The 15,163-nt window shown below is 36.1% G+C and overlaps 1 protein-coding gene across 1 annotated transcript in view; it reads left to right on the top strand.

Moving 5' to 3' along the window:
- Positions 1–15,163, top strand: part of LOC131683390 (uncharacterized) — a 35,301-nt gene that overhangs the window by 12,514 nt on the left and 7,624 nt on the right. Inside the window, exon 2 of the mRNA XM_058965324.1 lies at positions 13,390–13,572. Coding sequence (XP_058821307.1) covers positions 13,424–13,572 — 149 coding nt within the window. The 5' untranslated portion in view covers positions 13,390–13,423. The remainder of the gene's footprint in view (positions 1–13,389; positions 13,573–15,163) is intronic.

The raw sequence follows: 15,163 nt of genomic DNA, 5'->3' as shown, positions 1-15,163 counted from the left end.
TGTTCTTTATCTCAGTAAGTAGGGGTAGAGATGGGATGTCTCTGCTGAGATGGTGACAGGTAAAGTTTGTATGGTATAAATGGCCATATTCGTAATGTTGACCTCACTCAAAGTTTAATTTGCTTACTGCGATTATTCGTATTCCTGAATTACTGAGTAATCCAGATATGTAATTTCTATTTATAATATCTCATGCTTCCACACATCTGTTTTCCTTTTAATTCAACTATATATGTTATAAAAATCGCTATCTCATGTCACCATCATTATTCCTTTCTCTTGCTGCAATACATTTGCTTTGTTGGTCATGTATTGAGAAAGATTGAACTCCTGTATAATTCTACATGTAGACCAATTCCTGTATAATTCTACATATAGATCAACTTTTCTTTAAATCTAGCATTAAGTTGTTTAAGAATTTCATTATCGCCCTATATAGACCGTTATTACCGGTAACGATCGATTCAGAACTGGGTGCTTCCAACGACTCTGTCTTCTTTTTAATTCAACTATGTTTGTTATAAAAATCCCTATCTCTTGTAATTATCGCTCATTATTCTCCATTGTTCCTTTCAACCTTGCCTTAAGTTGTGTACGAATTTCATTATCGTCCTACAAAGCCCGTTACCTATACAAAAAACCATCTACCAGTCGTGCCAACCATGTCCTTTATCTGAGTAAGTAGGGGTAGAGACGGGATGTCTCTGCTGAGATGGTGACAGGTAAAGTTCGTATGGTATAAACGGCCACATTCGTAAAGTTTAACTTGCTTACTGCGATTATTCCTATTCCTGAATTACTGAGTAATTCAGCTATGTAATTTCAAGTTTCCACACTTACGCTTTCCTTTGAATTCAACTATATATGTCACCATCATTATTCCTTTCTCTTGCAGCAATACATTTACTTTGTTGGTCATGTATTGAGAAACATTGAACTCCTGTATAATTCTACATGCAGATGAACTTTTTTTTAAATCTAGGCTTAAGTTGTGTAAGAATTTCATTATCGTCCTATATCGACCATTGTTAGTGGTAATAATCGATTCAGAACTGGGTGCTTCCAACGACTATGTGACATCTGTCTGGTTTGGCGTTATTTCCTTCTCGTTAAAATCTATTCCTGAATTAATGAGCAATCTAGCTATGTAATTTCTATTCAAATTTTCTCAAGTTTCCACACTTGTCTTCCTTTTAATTCGACTATGTTTGTTATAAAAATCCCTATCTTTTGTAATTGTTTCTGCTGCAAATTTAAACACTTTTTCTTCACCTCCATTATTCCTTTCTGTAATTCTTTATGAAAACCAGCTTTTCGAAAGTATGATTGAAATCTTGTATCGCTCATTATTCTCCATTTTTCCTTTCAACCTAGCCTTAAGATGTGTAAGAATTTCGTTATCGCCCGACAAAGCCCGTTACCTGTACACAAAAACCATCTACCAGTCGTGCCAACCATGTCCTTTATCGCAGTAAGTAGCGGTAGAGATGGGATGTCTGTTGAGAAGTTGACAGATAGAGTTCGTATGGTATAAATGACCATATTCGTAAAGTTGAACTCATTCACAGTTGTTAGTGGTAACGATCGATTCAGAACTGGGCGCTTTCAACGACTCTATGATAACTGTCTCGTTTGGCGTTCTTTCATTCTCGGTAAAATCTATTCCTGTGATATAATAGCACTTACGAGCGAATAAAGTTAGCAACTGACAAATGTATCACTTCCTTCATTCACAGTTTAACTTGCTTATTCCTGAATTACTGAGTAATCCAGCTATGTAATTTCTAATTAAAATATCTCAAGTTTCCACACATATGTCTTCCTTTTAATTCAACTATGCACAGGGCCGTCTTAAGACCACTCGGGGTCCTTGGGCACTAATGAACAAAGGGGCCCTGGGCAATAATGAACGAAGGGGCCCCTGGGCACTAATGAATGAAGTTGTTCCCTATAGTACTTCGAACTTTATGATGCGTTAAAGGTTATTTTCGTAAACAATGTGCTCGGTTATGTATAACTGCGTAAAATTTGTAACATCTATTATATATACCAATATCTGTCAATAGATGCCAATCTCCATTGATAGATGGGTAAACATTAGTAGCTTAGACATCTACTGCTGAAGTATAAGACTTTTTGATACATTGAATACTGACAAATTACAGGAAAAATGCATAATTATCTATTTAGATTTTTGTTGGTTTGAACTACCATCAGATTTTTTTGAGTTTCCCGCCCTTAATGCTCTCCATGAAAATATTGCACCACAAGTCGCTCAGAACGACGCAGAATAACCATCTTTAGTTGAAATACAGTTTATCGTGTAATGTTCATATTTTGTAAATTTGGAGAAATACCTTTTTTTTATCTGAAGATTTATTTGAAACGGCTCAATGCGTTAGCACAACTGAGCCGTGGGTCTTTTAATTTTTTTTACGGGAAGTAAAAATAAAAAAAAAACTAAGAATGTCGGTCTGCCAGATCTTGTTGATGCAGTTTGCTTCTGCGTGTTGAGATCTTTTCCTTGGTCATTCAGTCTGCCTTCTCTAGCGTTATCGTTCCCGTCTATGTCATCATCGGTACTGCTTTCTTGCTGTTCACGATCAGAGGTTCTTATTTGTTTCTAGTTCTTACGGGTCGCTGTTGTAAATCCGTCTTCATCGGTATTTTCTTCTTTATTGGCGATGCTAGTTGTTGATTTGGGAGCGGTTGTCGTGGTCGTTGTACCTGCATTATTGGTTAATTGGATCGTTATTTTTGGTTTATCTGAAGGTGTCGGTGGCTGCTTGTTAGAGTTCGCTGTAGCAGATGAGTTTTGACTAGTTGCTTCGGTGCATGTTTTTCCGCAGTGGGCTATATGGTTACAGAATTGGCATGTTGGGGTCTGCACGGGATATGTGATTAGCGTTGTTTGCTTATAGGCCACGCCTTCCTTCGGTGATTTGCATTCGATAGTTATGTAAGAAGGTATTGGTTTAGTCACTCGCATCCTCACAATACGAATGCCGTTGGGAATGCCGGTAAAAAAATTTCTGCAGGTGTCATTCGTAACACATTCTACTTCTTCATATTGCGACATAATTCGTTTGATGTAATCTTCCCTAGTGCGCGGGGCCAAATCATGGATACGCACGTCTACCATGTCGTTTTCTATATGCACGGGGATCTTGATTCTGGTGTTATTAAATTCGACCTCGTGTTCTTTGCAATGAAGTTTTCTGCCTGTGCTAAACTTTTAAACGTGATCAAAACACATTTTTTTACGTGGTGTAGCTGAATGTACGTAACTTCAGCGAGATTAAGCTCCATGTTAACTTTAACTAAGTGTTCCATTTCCTGTACTGTGGGTCTAACACAAGTTTTATTGAAGTCGATCGAGATCGTGTTATCCCGTAGCACGAGCACTTTTGTTTCATATGGCAAACTCATTTCACTCCGCAGCCGTGGGCAACGATACAATTTGTTTGTGCACTGATATAGAACAAAAGCTGGCTTAATGAACTGGTGCCTATAGCCTGCTATAGCGTAGCGATTTTTTGCTTCTTTTTTGTGCGAGATCAGAAGATAGACTGGTGAAATATCTTTGTAAATTTTAAAAAATCTTTCAATAAATCTACATATCCAGAAAATTTAGCCAAGCAAACTTTAGAAAATTCAGCATCGCATGAATTCTAAATGATTTTATTGCAAACTTAGAAACAACTCGGGACAGTGAACGCCACAGTTTCGAGTGTGACTGATATTCACCGCTAGAGATAGTTTTATTATCGTTGAAAAATTCAAGCATTAATTCGATAATGATCAGGGCTTTTTGGTCTGGCAAGCAATCTGCAGTTGCGGCCAACGAAGTCAGATATATGTCACAAACGGGATTATGAACCAGAGCATATACTACAAAGAATGCCTTCACAAACATCGACTACCTCTTTTAGACAAGACTGTGATTCTCCGGTGTTTGACTTGATTTGACGTCGTGCCGTTATGCAAAGTCAGTGCTAGAATTATATAGAGCCATCAAAATAAATTTTGTGGCCGAATACTTCAATACGGCAAACTGCCCAGAACTTACGTAAATGGAAAGATGCTGGGCAATTACGAAGCAGCACTAAAAATCCGATAATTCTAAAAATGAAATGAAAATGTAATGAAAGTAGAAAATAGCTGGGAGAGAAGTTACAGTAGTACTGTGTAAAAGCTTGTGAGTACCATTCAAAACTGTTTTTAAATATTACATATCACAAACTGAATCTTTTTCCTGATTTGGATAACGAATTAGTTTTTGGTCACGGTTTCTCCGTAGTTACCGCTGTGAACACATAAAAAAGATTTACAGAAAAAGCTCGACCGACGAAAAATTGTTTGCACACTTAACAGTTTTTTTGCGCAGGTGTCTAGACGTAACACTAACTTGAATCTAGCATCACCCAATTACTGTTCGCGCAGCTACTTCAGTTGTAATTAAGCCGTTCGTGAACATTTATGGCTTATTGGATAGACCTCTTGAATACTTGCTTGGCATTGGAAATCAACAACACAACAAATATTCAATATGTGAAGCTGTTTTAAGTAGGAGATGCATACCAGATAAATTTTATATCGCGTTAAAAATACTTACAGAAGCTTAAAATTTCTTGAGACGAATACTACGCCACCGCATAAAAACGCATCAAAGCCGAAAGTTGTTTTAGATGACATGAAAGACATCCTATACCACCTACAATGCTTTCTCTTCCACACAGCATCGTGCTGCCTGGTGGCAATTGTCAATTTTAATATAATCAAATTGGTCCCAAGATGATTTCCATTGAATTTGGCCTTTTATTTTTACGTGACATTAACACTCACTGATGGACCTTGACTTGAAAACATATGGATCATATTAGAAGACGATGAAAGAAAAACCGAATATTCCCGGTGTTCCGCGATTGGTTGCTTAAATCTTCAACTCGCAAAGCGCGGAGCCCTAGACAGCTTATTATCAAATTTTACACACGATCTACTGGCCGGGCCATATTTTGTAGAAAAGTACGCTCTGAGAATAAGAGCAACAAGCACAGGAAAAAAAACTGTAACATGATATTGTTGATAATTTAATTTTCAAGCCGACCAAGCGACAACGATAAAATGGTTTTCAACCACCGTGCTAGTCAACCGTTTCGTCGCTGTATGGTATGGCTACCTAGGGATGCCGCATGTTTATATTTAGATTTTTGTGGTTGCATGAATTCGAATATTTGCTTACCGGACTGATCGTAATCATAATATGCAACCTTGTGGTATAGAACGGATTGATGCAGAGCGTTGCACTCTGTATTTTGTTGTTCAATAGGGTCCATTAATAAATGACGTAATATAATAGGGGGAGAGGGGAGTTTAGTATCTTGTGATGATTTGTTGTCATGTATTGCGACGTAGTTTTTTGTGGGAGGCATAGGATTTTTTTCTTGAAAAAATCGTTTTCTTTCATTTAGTATAATTTGTAATAATAATATTTTAGGAATACTTATTCAAAACCGCAACGTAGAATCGTCAAACCCAAAGCGTAGGACCAAGTTAAAATAAAAATAATCGATTATTCTGCATTTTCCAAAAGTAGCATATTTTAAAATATTCTCTGAAAATTCCAGGTAAGACGGACTATTGTTTATAGAGATTTGAGACGAACGGAACCGATTTTTATTTGCAAGCAAATCGTACACAAAACTTCACACGCGTTTTTCTCGAAACAATGTCCTCAAAGTCGGTACTATGAATATCGTATAAACCGTTCAAGTTATCCCCTACAATTTTTATTGTTTATAAGCTCATTACATTATCTAGCGCTCAGCTAATTTTTTGGCACAATTTTAAAAATAATATTTTTCCGATGCAATTAAAGGCACTTTTTGATGTAAAAGTTGATTTTTGTCTTCAATTTCATGGGTATAAAATAATTAAATGTACTTTAAGACCCCTTTTTGATTTTCTCATTTCCAATAAACGTATTAGCGCCAAGAAAGCTGTAGCGATAGCTACATGAACGTGTACGATAACGCGAGAAAAGGCACATCGATTGAATGCTAATACAATTAATGCGTCATAAGAAAAGATATCTGCATCCAGCAGACAGGAATTGCGTTTGATTTATTTTTAAAATTTTGTATACTATAAAAGACCAACGACTTAATCAAGCTAACTCATGGAGCCGTGTCGAAAAACCGATAAAAACCGAATTTATGCAAGATTAGCGGTTAATTGTCAGATTCTTCAGACTAGAAAAAATTCAAATGATTCCATACCCGTAAGCTAAACATTTTTTATCATAGAAATCCACAGGATGACGATTATAATGAGCCATTTGCTAATATGTGTCGTCTATTCAATCGTTGTTCTAATGACTTTCATTTCCACTTGTCCCGAGATGTTGTAAAGCAATTGTTCCATAATACTCTCTCATGTTAATAATATTATCAGTGTTAGTTTGTAAGCGTGAATATTGTACTCGTAGTATTAATTATAGTGAATTGTTTATGTGTATCATTTGGATGTTTGTAATCTGTTGGTGCAAAAGATGAGGAGGTTTTATGCCTGTTGGGGAGCGAGATTGAAAGGATTTCAGCTCCAGCGGGCTTTTCCCTGCTCCCATATAAAACAATAAAACGATAAAATCGGGACCGGCAACTAGGGAATTTACGCGAGTAAGTGCCTGGAAAACATTCGCTGAATTTCCTGCAGCAACACGGTGCTTCCTTGCTGTTTCGTCAGAATTGGCGATCTTGCTATTACAGAAAATGGACTGGGAGTTGTATGCCGCACAACAGATTCTGATATAATTATTTCAATAATACTATGATATGATAAAATTTTCAATTTTGTTTCACAAGAATTGCTTTAGGTATGAAACTTACTTATAGAATTTTTTGTTATTTCACGGTGTAAATATTTAAATATCAAAACTTTGCATCAATTTTTAATATACGATTAAAATTTCCTTGTGTTTTTTACGTAAAAAATTTAAAAAAGTAGTGGCAAATATTCACCATTGTATAACGGCGCTACAAAAAAAAACAAAAATTGAAGGAACTTTTCAAGTGATCTAGTTTGGCTTGTATGTCTAAACCACTATTGAACATGTACTCTCAAAATATAGTTAATTGGAAAAAACAATGTTATGGACTTTCGGTACCAAAACATTTGCATTTTTAATTGATTTTCGATTTTCCAATAATTTTGTAAAGCGGAAAAATAGACATTTCCAACGGTATGCTATGTCATGCTGTTTTGTAAGCAATGTTTTGTGATTTTGGACCAATACAAAAGTAACCTTTTTGCTATTTTTCATGCAAAATATTTAAATGGCTAAATATTATTTTTTCCATTTTTTACTCCTACTAATATGTACTCACATTTTCTTTTTTACTTTTTAACTAAATTCAATTAACTAAAATGAGAGCAAGAATGTGAAATTAACAGATCGGAAAACTGAAAGTAACAGGGTCATTAGAAACGAGCTTAAAATTTTACGAACTAATCTATTGTCTACTGCTGACAAGCAGGATCTCATGGGAAAGAAGCCGAATTTCTGACTACGATATTGACTCCAAGAAAGTAGAAACAAGTTCTAAGCTCATCCACAAGAATCTTCATTGAATACATTCTATTATAATATTTATGGTTCACTGTGTCCCAACTTATTTGGCAGATGCTGCCCAATTTTTGAGGGTATTTTTTCTACACTTTTCATGGAACTACACAAATTTTTTGATAATTTTTTCAAGGGGTTAACGACTTCTTCCAAAATTTATCGGACCGAATCCCATTCATGCACTTGCCATGATAATTTATGTTAAAAGGGCATCTTAAATTAATTGGTACACTTAAGGGTTTACTAAGAAAAGATACTACTAAGGAAAATTAGTAGTATTTTTTCTTGGTTTTGGTATTCTTTTCTATATAAAAATCCAGTTAATAAATTTTCTATTGCGATTAGAGCTATGTTCACCTGTTAAAACATGTTAAGATGTGTCTAAGGAACAACCTTTGACGATATGTGGTCATGTAAGACCTATTGAATCAGAGTGTAAGTGATATTCCTATGTAAACATAGCAAAAACAAAATTTTTGATTGGAGACACTTCTAAATCATGTCCAAAATAAGCAATTTTTGTCGAAAGTTCTTAAAATCACAGCTACAACAAAAATTTAAGCTGACCGATGTATATTTCAAAACTTTTTCAAAATGTGGAGAGGTCTAATGGATATAGTGTATCATTAAGTCAACTAATCGCACATATAAACATGAAAGGTTTGAATATAGTGGCTTGAAATTAAGGGGGCTTGAAATGAAAAAATAATTAGAATCGGTCAACAAACCATTGAGATATAGCCTTTTGAAGTAAACATTCCAACTTTTATCAATTTTTTTTTAAGTTACACATTATATTTAACGTTTGGTAGACAAACCTATTTTCATATTTTTTCAGTGCACCATATAAATAATACCTTTTGTACATTATATTTATGTAATTAAATGGTAAGGTTTTCCTTTAAAAACCGACACGTATAAACGATCTAAATAGTCAATGGACAAACTTGGATTCACGCTTGAAGTCTTGTAGAAAACCCATCTATGACTGGATGCCACATCCAAACCGTTACAAATTTCGATTCCGTCAATGTAATATTTTCAAACTTGCAGGGGATGTACTTGATTACTATATCTTTCGAATGCCATGTACTAAATAAGTAGACAAATATTTTTTGTTTATAGAGATAGGACCAAACCCATGGGTGTTTGCTGGTAGCCTTATGAAACGTGTCATAAAACTTCAAATTGCAATTTCTCTCGAATCTCTCGATGGATCATTTTGAAATTCACTGAGAAGATGCTTGGATACTGTATCTTTCGAATGCCGTATGACAAATTTATGGTCATTTTTTGATAATAACGGTTTTAGGAACACCGTGATCTAGTATTACGTTTTGAAGATGTGTGATGAGAGTATTAATCTGTAATCATGCCGATTTTCTAGTGTTTTTCTTCCAATAGTTATTTTACGAAAACTGTTAGGTGCGCACTTTTGCCCCACTTCACTCTTCAGGTTGGTTAGAAAGGTCTCACTGGAATTTATATATAGGTCTTCGACTATTAATCGCACAGACTGGCTTATCAACTAATCCTAATACTAAAAGTACATCTTGCAACATTAAAATCGAAAAAACATGAAACTTGATTAAACACACGACAACATACATTTAACGGGTTGTTTCGTCCGCATTGTGTACGGCACAACGGTAAACGGAAAAAGTCCACTTGGCGTGTTTGTTAACTTGCTGTCCAAATAAACTCCCAAATCTTTGACGACGAAGTTGCGGTGTACGTTGGCTGACGACATTTTATAGTTAAACTTGTTCGGTGATAGGATTCGAGTGAATGTAATCACGCTGCATTTTTCTATATTCGCCTCCATTCCATTAATGGTGCACCAATTTAACAAAGCGTCAATGTCTAGCTGAAGTAATTTACAATCCTCCAAAGATTTTATAAGTCGGTAAAATTTCAAATCATCGGCAAACATAGATTTCGGAGATTTCAAAACCGTGCCAAGATCATTTATAAACAAAATGAAGAGCAATGGTCCAAGATGACTGCCTTGTGGCACACCAGAACAGATATCAAAAGGCGTAGAAAGTGTATCGCCTAATCGAACAAAGGCGCTTCGTCCTGCGAGATAAAAAGCAATCGAATCCGTGAACCAGTCCGGAAATCCAATGCGTTTAAGCTTCTCGACAGCAAGGCGATGCGGAACACGGTCGAAGGCCTTTGACAAGTCAACATAAATGGAATCAAGTTGTTGTCGCTTGTCAAGTTTGTCGATGATGGTGGATAAATACGCCATAAGGTTTGTGGTTGTAGATCGTTTACTGACGAAGCCATGTTGTTCCTCAACGATTATATGACGCACGGACTGATCAACAATGTCGTATATCAATCGTTCAAATACCTTCGGGAGGCAGCTGAGAATCGATATCGCCCGATAGTTCTCCACATCACGAACGCTACCACTCTTGTGCACAGTGTGATAGCAGCAGATTTCCAGTAACTAGGAAAAACAGCGTCAGTCAACGATCGATTGAAAATAACGAACACTGGCAATGCGAGAGAGTCCGCACAGTTTTGGATGAACGATGGTGGTAAATGATCGGGTCCCGCTCCCTTGGACGCATCTAAAGACTGCAACTTGACGAGAACATTCTCACTCATTAAATATTATACTTTTTTGTTTAAAGTAAGTCAGTTCGACTTTCATTGTAGTCGTGAATTACGTGCTAATTCCAATAAAAATGTAATCGACATTCCCACAATTATGTTAAACATGGATTAAGACAGGTTTTTTTTAATTTGAAAGTCAGGAAAGAATAATTAAGGGTTAAAAATAATATGAGTGTACTCGTAAGTAGGGTTGTTGTAGCGGTAATACCGGTACCGAAAATCCCGGGAATACCGACCCATTATTGGTACCATAATACCGGTACTGATCAAAAGCCAGTACCGGTATTTTCGGTACCATACAGAATTTTTATGAAATATATGTAGAGTCTATTGGTGGACCCGTTTCCGAATATCGGTCTGCAATATGGCTTTTAATTATATTGAATTATCTTCTACATAAATCGTTCAGCTTACGGTTTTGTGGGGAAATGAGGTGGGGCCATCATTATAATAATTCTAGAAGTTAAACATTACTAACTCCCGTTATACTGAACGATTTGTTTAAATTCCTACACTATTAGGTCAAAATAAAATTTCAACTAGCTTCTACTAAATTTCAAAGTATTCACATAAGAGACGTAAAAATTTGTTTTGATTTTTTTATTAGTGACCTTCTGATTGGTTACCATTATTTACTGGGTGGCGCGTAATAAGACTGTGGCCTAAATCATGTCTGTATTTGGTTTGCGCTTAAATCTATATCTAAAAAAGAACGAACAGCTATTCAGTAGCTTATAATTTGAGAGTTGGTGAACTACTTCGAATGGCGCGATTCGTAATTTTTGGTGATCGGAAAAGTCGGCAAAACTCCATAGTTAATAGGAAATTAGGAACCTTATTTTGCATGAAAGTCAGTACCAATTTACAACAAAACGATAATGTCGATAGGAAATGCGACCAATGTACACGGATTTACATTCCCATTTCGATTTACTGTTGATAATAGAGTTTCTTACATTTACCATCTGTTGAAGTCGACGAAGGTCGCACCGCTTAGCAGTTATTGAATTCAAAGTGGCCTAGATCTTGAAATAAAAGAAGGTACCGCATTCGAAAAATAGACATCAGTTTGAGCATTCAATTTCACTCTGAAGCGTTTCTCGAATCTTTTGAAAAAAATATTTGAGTACCGGTACTTTACCGGTACTACCGGTACAGGGGGCTTCAGTACCGCAGTACCGGTTCTCGCCAAAATGGGTCGGTACTGCGAACCCTACTCGTTAGGACACCCACCATTACTACATATGAAAAACTGACACAATTTTTCCAAAATAAAGATCCCTATTGTCAGGAAGATACGCCGCAAGATGACATTTTCCTCTGAAATTATAGATCAGCTTTCCAAAAAGGTGCCTCATAATTATTAATAATATTTTTGTAGGTTTACATCTCCAGTAATGCAATTCTTTGAAGGACACACAGAAAAAATATTCTGTAATTTTAAATTCATTTTCATGCACATATTTGGAGTATGAATATAAATGTAAAATTAAGTTCCACCACAAATACACACAACTTGTCGTGCTTTCTTTAACGAATTTTATTATAATTTTACACGTTGATTGATAATTACAGGTTCATTGATTTTATTAAAATGTTTGATACGTTGACTTCATTTCTATAGACAAAAATGTGTGACGCGGAAAAGCCGCCAACTTACCCCAGCCTCGGAGTGAGTTGGCGGTATGTTTGGGGTAAGTTGGCGGACTGCCAGAAAATAAGCAATCCAATGGAAATTCAATTACATAAGTGGTCCATAGGAAATGTGTTGATTATCTTTTCAGGAAAACTGTATAGTATTCGACACTTTTCATTATATTTCAGTTTCAATACCCCGTCATTTTCACTTTGACGCGTACTCCATATTCAAAAGCAAATTTTCGAAATTCTTCAGGCGATTGGCTGAAATAATTGCCCCTGCATTGACGAGAGACACAAGAAAAAGTTTCTCTTACTTTGGAGTGAATTCCAGAACTAAAAATATATGATGACTATTTTTGCACTATAAATAGTACCGCCAACTTGCCCCGTGTGCGTTACCGCCAACTTACTCCAACCGCATATTTTACAAAAAGGATTTAAAAAATTACTTTTGGATATGAATAGGTATAATATCTATACGGATGCTGAAAGCACTTTTCACGCACTATCGAAAAATAGTTAAATAACACAAAATGTTTAAAATTAAGAAAATTTACAAAGTATGCTCAAAAACACAATATCGCCCACAGCTTCTACAAAACATGTTTCGCAACAAAAACACATCTAATAGAACCGGCGAAAAGGAGGTTCCGTCAACTTACCCCACCCGCCAACTAGCCTCGGGTTCCCCTAATATCACACTAACAAAAGTTTAAAATCATATGCTTTTTGATGCTTTCATTGAGTACATCGAATTCAATTTAATTTTTAATCAAATTTTTTATTCAAGCTCTGTGTGTTTACATTCGTATTGATTTACATGTCGTTTAAATTTCATTATTTTTTGGTGCGAAGCTCGAAATATCATATCGTATATCGTAGTAAAGTGACTTCGCAATTGAGTCTTGCCGCCTTAGCGTCCATCCGTATCGAAAAATGTCATGTGCACAGAGTCAAGCAACAATAGTGAATACTAAGTTCGATTCTCAAAATCTTACAAATTAGGCCACCCCTATCTACAAGCAATCGCAAACTTGACTCTTGTCGTATATATACCGTAGGTCCAGGGCAACACGCGATTCCGGTGATCCATTTGCTAAATCTCCAGTGTCCACTACATATGTGAAGACACAAGATACACAACCCGTCCAACTAATGCTGGCTTGTTGTCTCACATAATGTTGACGTATTATGATTTCAAATCTTTTCTCCTCGGAAAATTAAACTTGACTCGGCGCTGCACCGTGCCACCGCAGCTGTCGAGCATTCATGTTCAATATAGTGGACCTCCATCCAGACGAACGAGGTCACGGCGTTAGACGAACCAGAAGTTTGGAAATTGATTGATTGACATAGTGGAAAATATATTTCAACATACACTTTGATAATAAAATGATTTCGAGAGACTGAGGACAATTCAACTTCCTGGTCACCGAGCACAATTATAAAAAAAAACTATAGCTAATGAAGCCATTTTCCTCCTCGTTTACTCCCAGGTCAATATTCTCCAAAGTATACATCACCTAGGACATGCTGTGCCGTAGAATGCGTTTAACCGAACGCCATATTCAGCCACCACGCGAACCCAATGAAGGGCCAATCATTCGACCTTGCACTGCGCGAAAATTGGAGGGGACCGACCGAGATTCCACGCTTTGCCTGGTCGGGCATCATGGGAGGTAAGAATATTAAATGTCTCGTCACCACCGTCCAACCAGAGAATTATAGTGTTCCCGTTGCTGCTGGTGTTGTTGATAGATGTTTAATTTATGTATAGAAGAAACGCCCGCGCTCTGATGTTTCTACTTGCCACTCGTTGTCAGTGGCCAACACGTTTGATAGCGAAAATGTTTTATGATTATGACAGCAAATAAAATATTTTGATTAACATTTTAATAGCTAGCGTTGGCCGCCAGTAACAGTGGCTGCTGTAAAGAGTTGCATTTGAAACGGTCGATTTCTGCTTTACAAAAATTAAAGCTAAGAATCTGCTTGAGGTCCGTCAGCAGGTACATTCGGGATAGCGATACTTGTTCTATCATTTTCAGAAACCAGCTTCGAATTATTTCATAGGATAGGTTAACTTGCATCACAAGTGACCAAAAAAAGCTGCAAACCTGAAATCGACCTTTACGGATTTGAACCAAAATTTTAGGAATATTTCATCTAGGGCCATAATTAAAAAAAAACAATATTTTTGTGTCAATCGAACCAACCAAAACCCTTGATTTTCTTTTGATTATATCTCCGGTTCTTTTTACTCTAAAATCAAACCGCATGATGGTTTTTAAAGAAAAATTTTCAACGAGTCTAGAAAAAATATTATCTTTTAGCAGCAGTGCTGCCAACTATGCGATTTTTTCAGTTAAATATTAAAAGTTAATTTTTCTCTTTCTACATATATTTTAATTTTGAACATTTCAATGCCATCGTGTTCCTCAGACATTTTTACATAAAAAACACCTATAATCTCAATATAATTTGAGCGCATCCTGAGATTCACCGTTTTGAAGGCAAAAAGTCGCATTTTCTCATATAAATTTTTTTGGCCAAAATTGAGAAAATCTTCAAACGGTCATAAAAATCGACCCTGATCTGCTAGAAGCAAACCAAAATCGTAGTTTTTCATCATTTCTCGTCTACTTCACGATAAATTATATGTGATCTCAGAATACTCAAGTTAGTTGTTTATTGTTGTGCGCTTGTGATTTTATATGGGAAATTGTGACTTTTTTGCTTCAAACAGAGTATCTCAGCATGCGCTCAAATTAGGGTGGATGTACCAATAGTCGCATGCTTAAGGAAAACTTTTGATAAAAAAAACCTATGGGCAATGTTAATACATTAAACGAAAGCTTTCAGTCCCTACTTCATAGGAAAAATACAAAGGTGGTTTAATAACCAATTTATGTATTCAAAACCGTTTGTACCACTATAGGAACACATGTACCAATAGTGGTGCAATCGCTAATTTCGGTTCCTATTGTTGCAAATCCCATTGCTTTCTTACGGGATTTGCAACTATAGGTACATTATATCAACTATAGGTGCGAGGGAGCTCAAAATTCTAAGAAAATCATTTTTCCAATAGTTATTTGAGCAAATTTCAAGGATAACAGTTTTATTGTCGCATAATTTCAGTGCGATGAATCGATAAAAAAATATTTGTTGATGGTTGGTACCTTAGTTAGGCGTATAACTCATTACTGCATCTATTGGTACACCTCAACTATAGGAGCACCCACCCTATATTGAGATTATAAGTGTTTT

Source organism: Topomyia yanbarensis, chromosome 2 (assembly GCF_030247195.1).
Source record: "Topomyia yanbarensis strain Yona2022 chromosome 2, ASM3024719v1, whole genome shotgun sequence".
Taxonomy (NCBI): Eukaryota; Metazoa; Arthropoda; class Insecta; order Diptera; family Culicidae; genus Topomyia; species Topomyia yanbarensis.
Note: the sequence above shows the minus strand (reverse complement) of the source record. Positions and strands in the feature narration are given on the sequence as shown.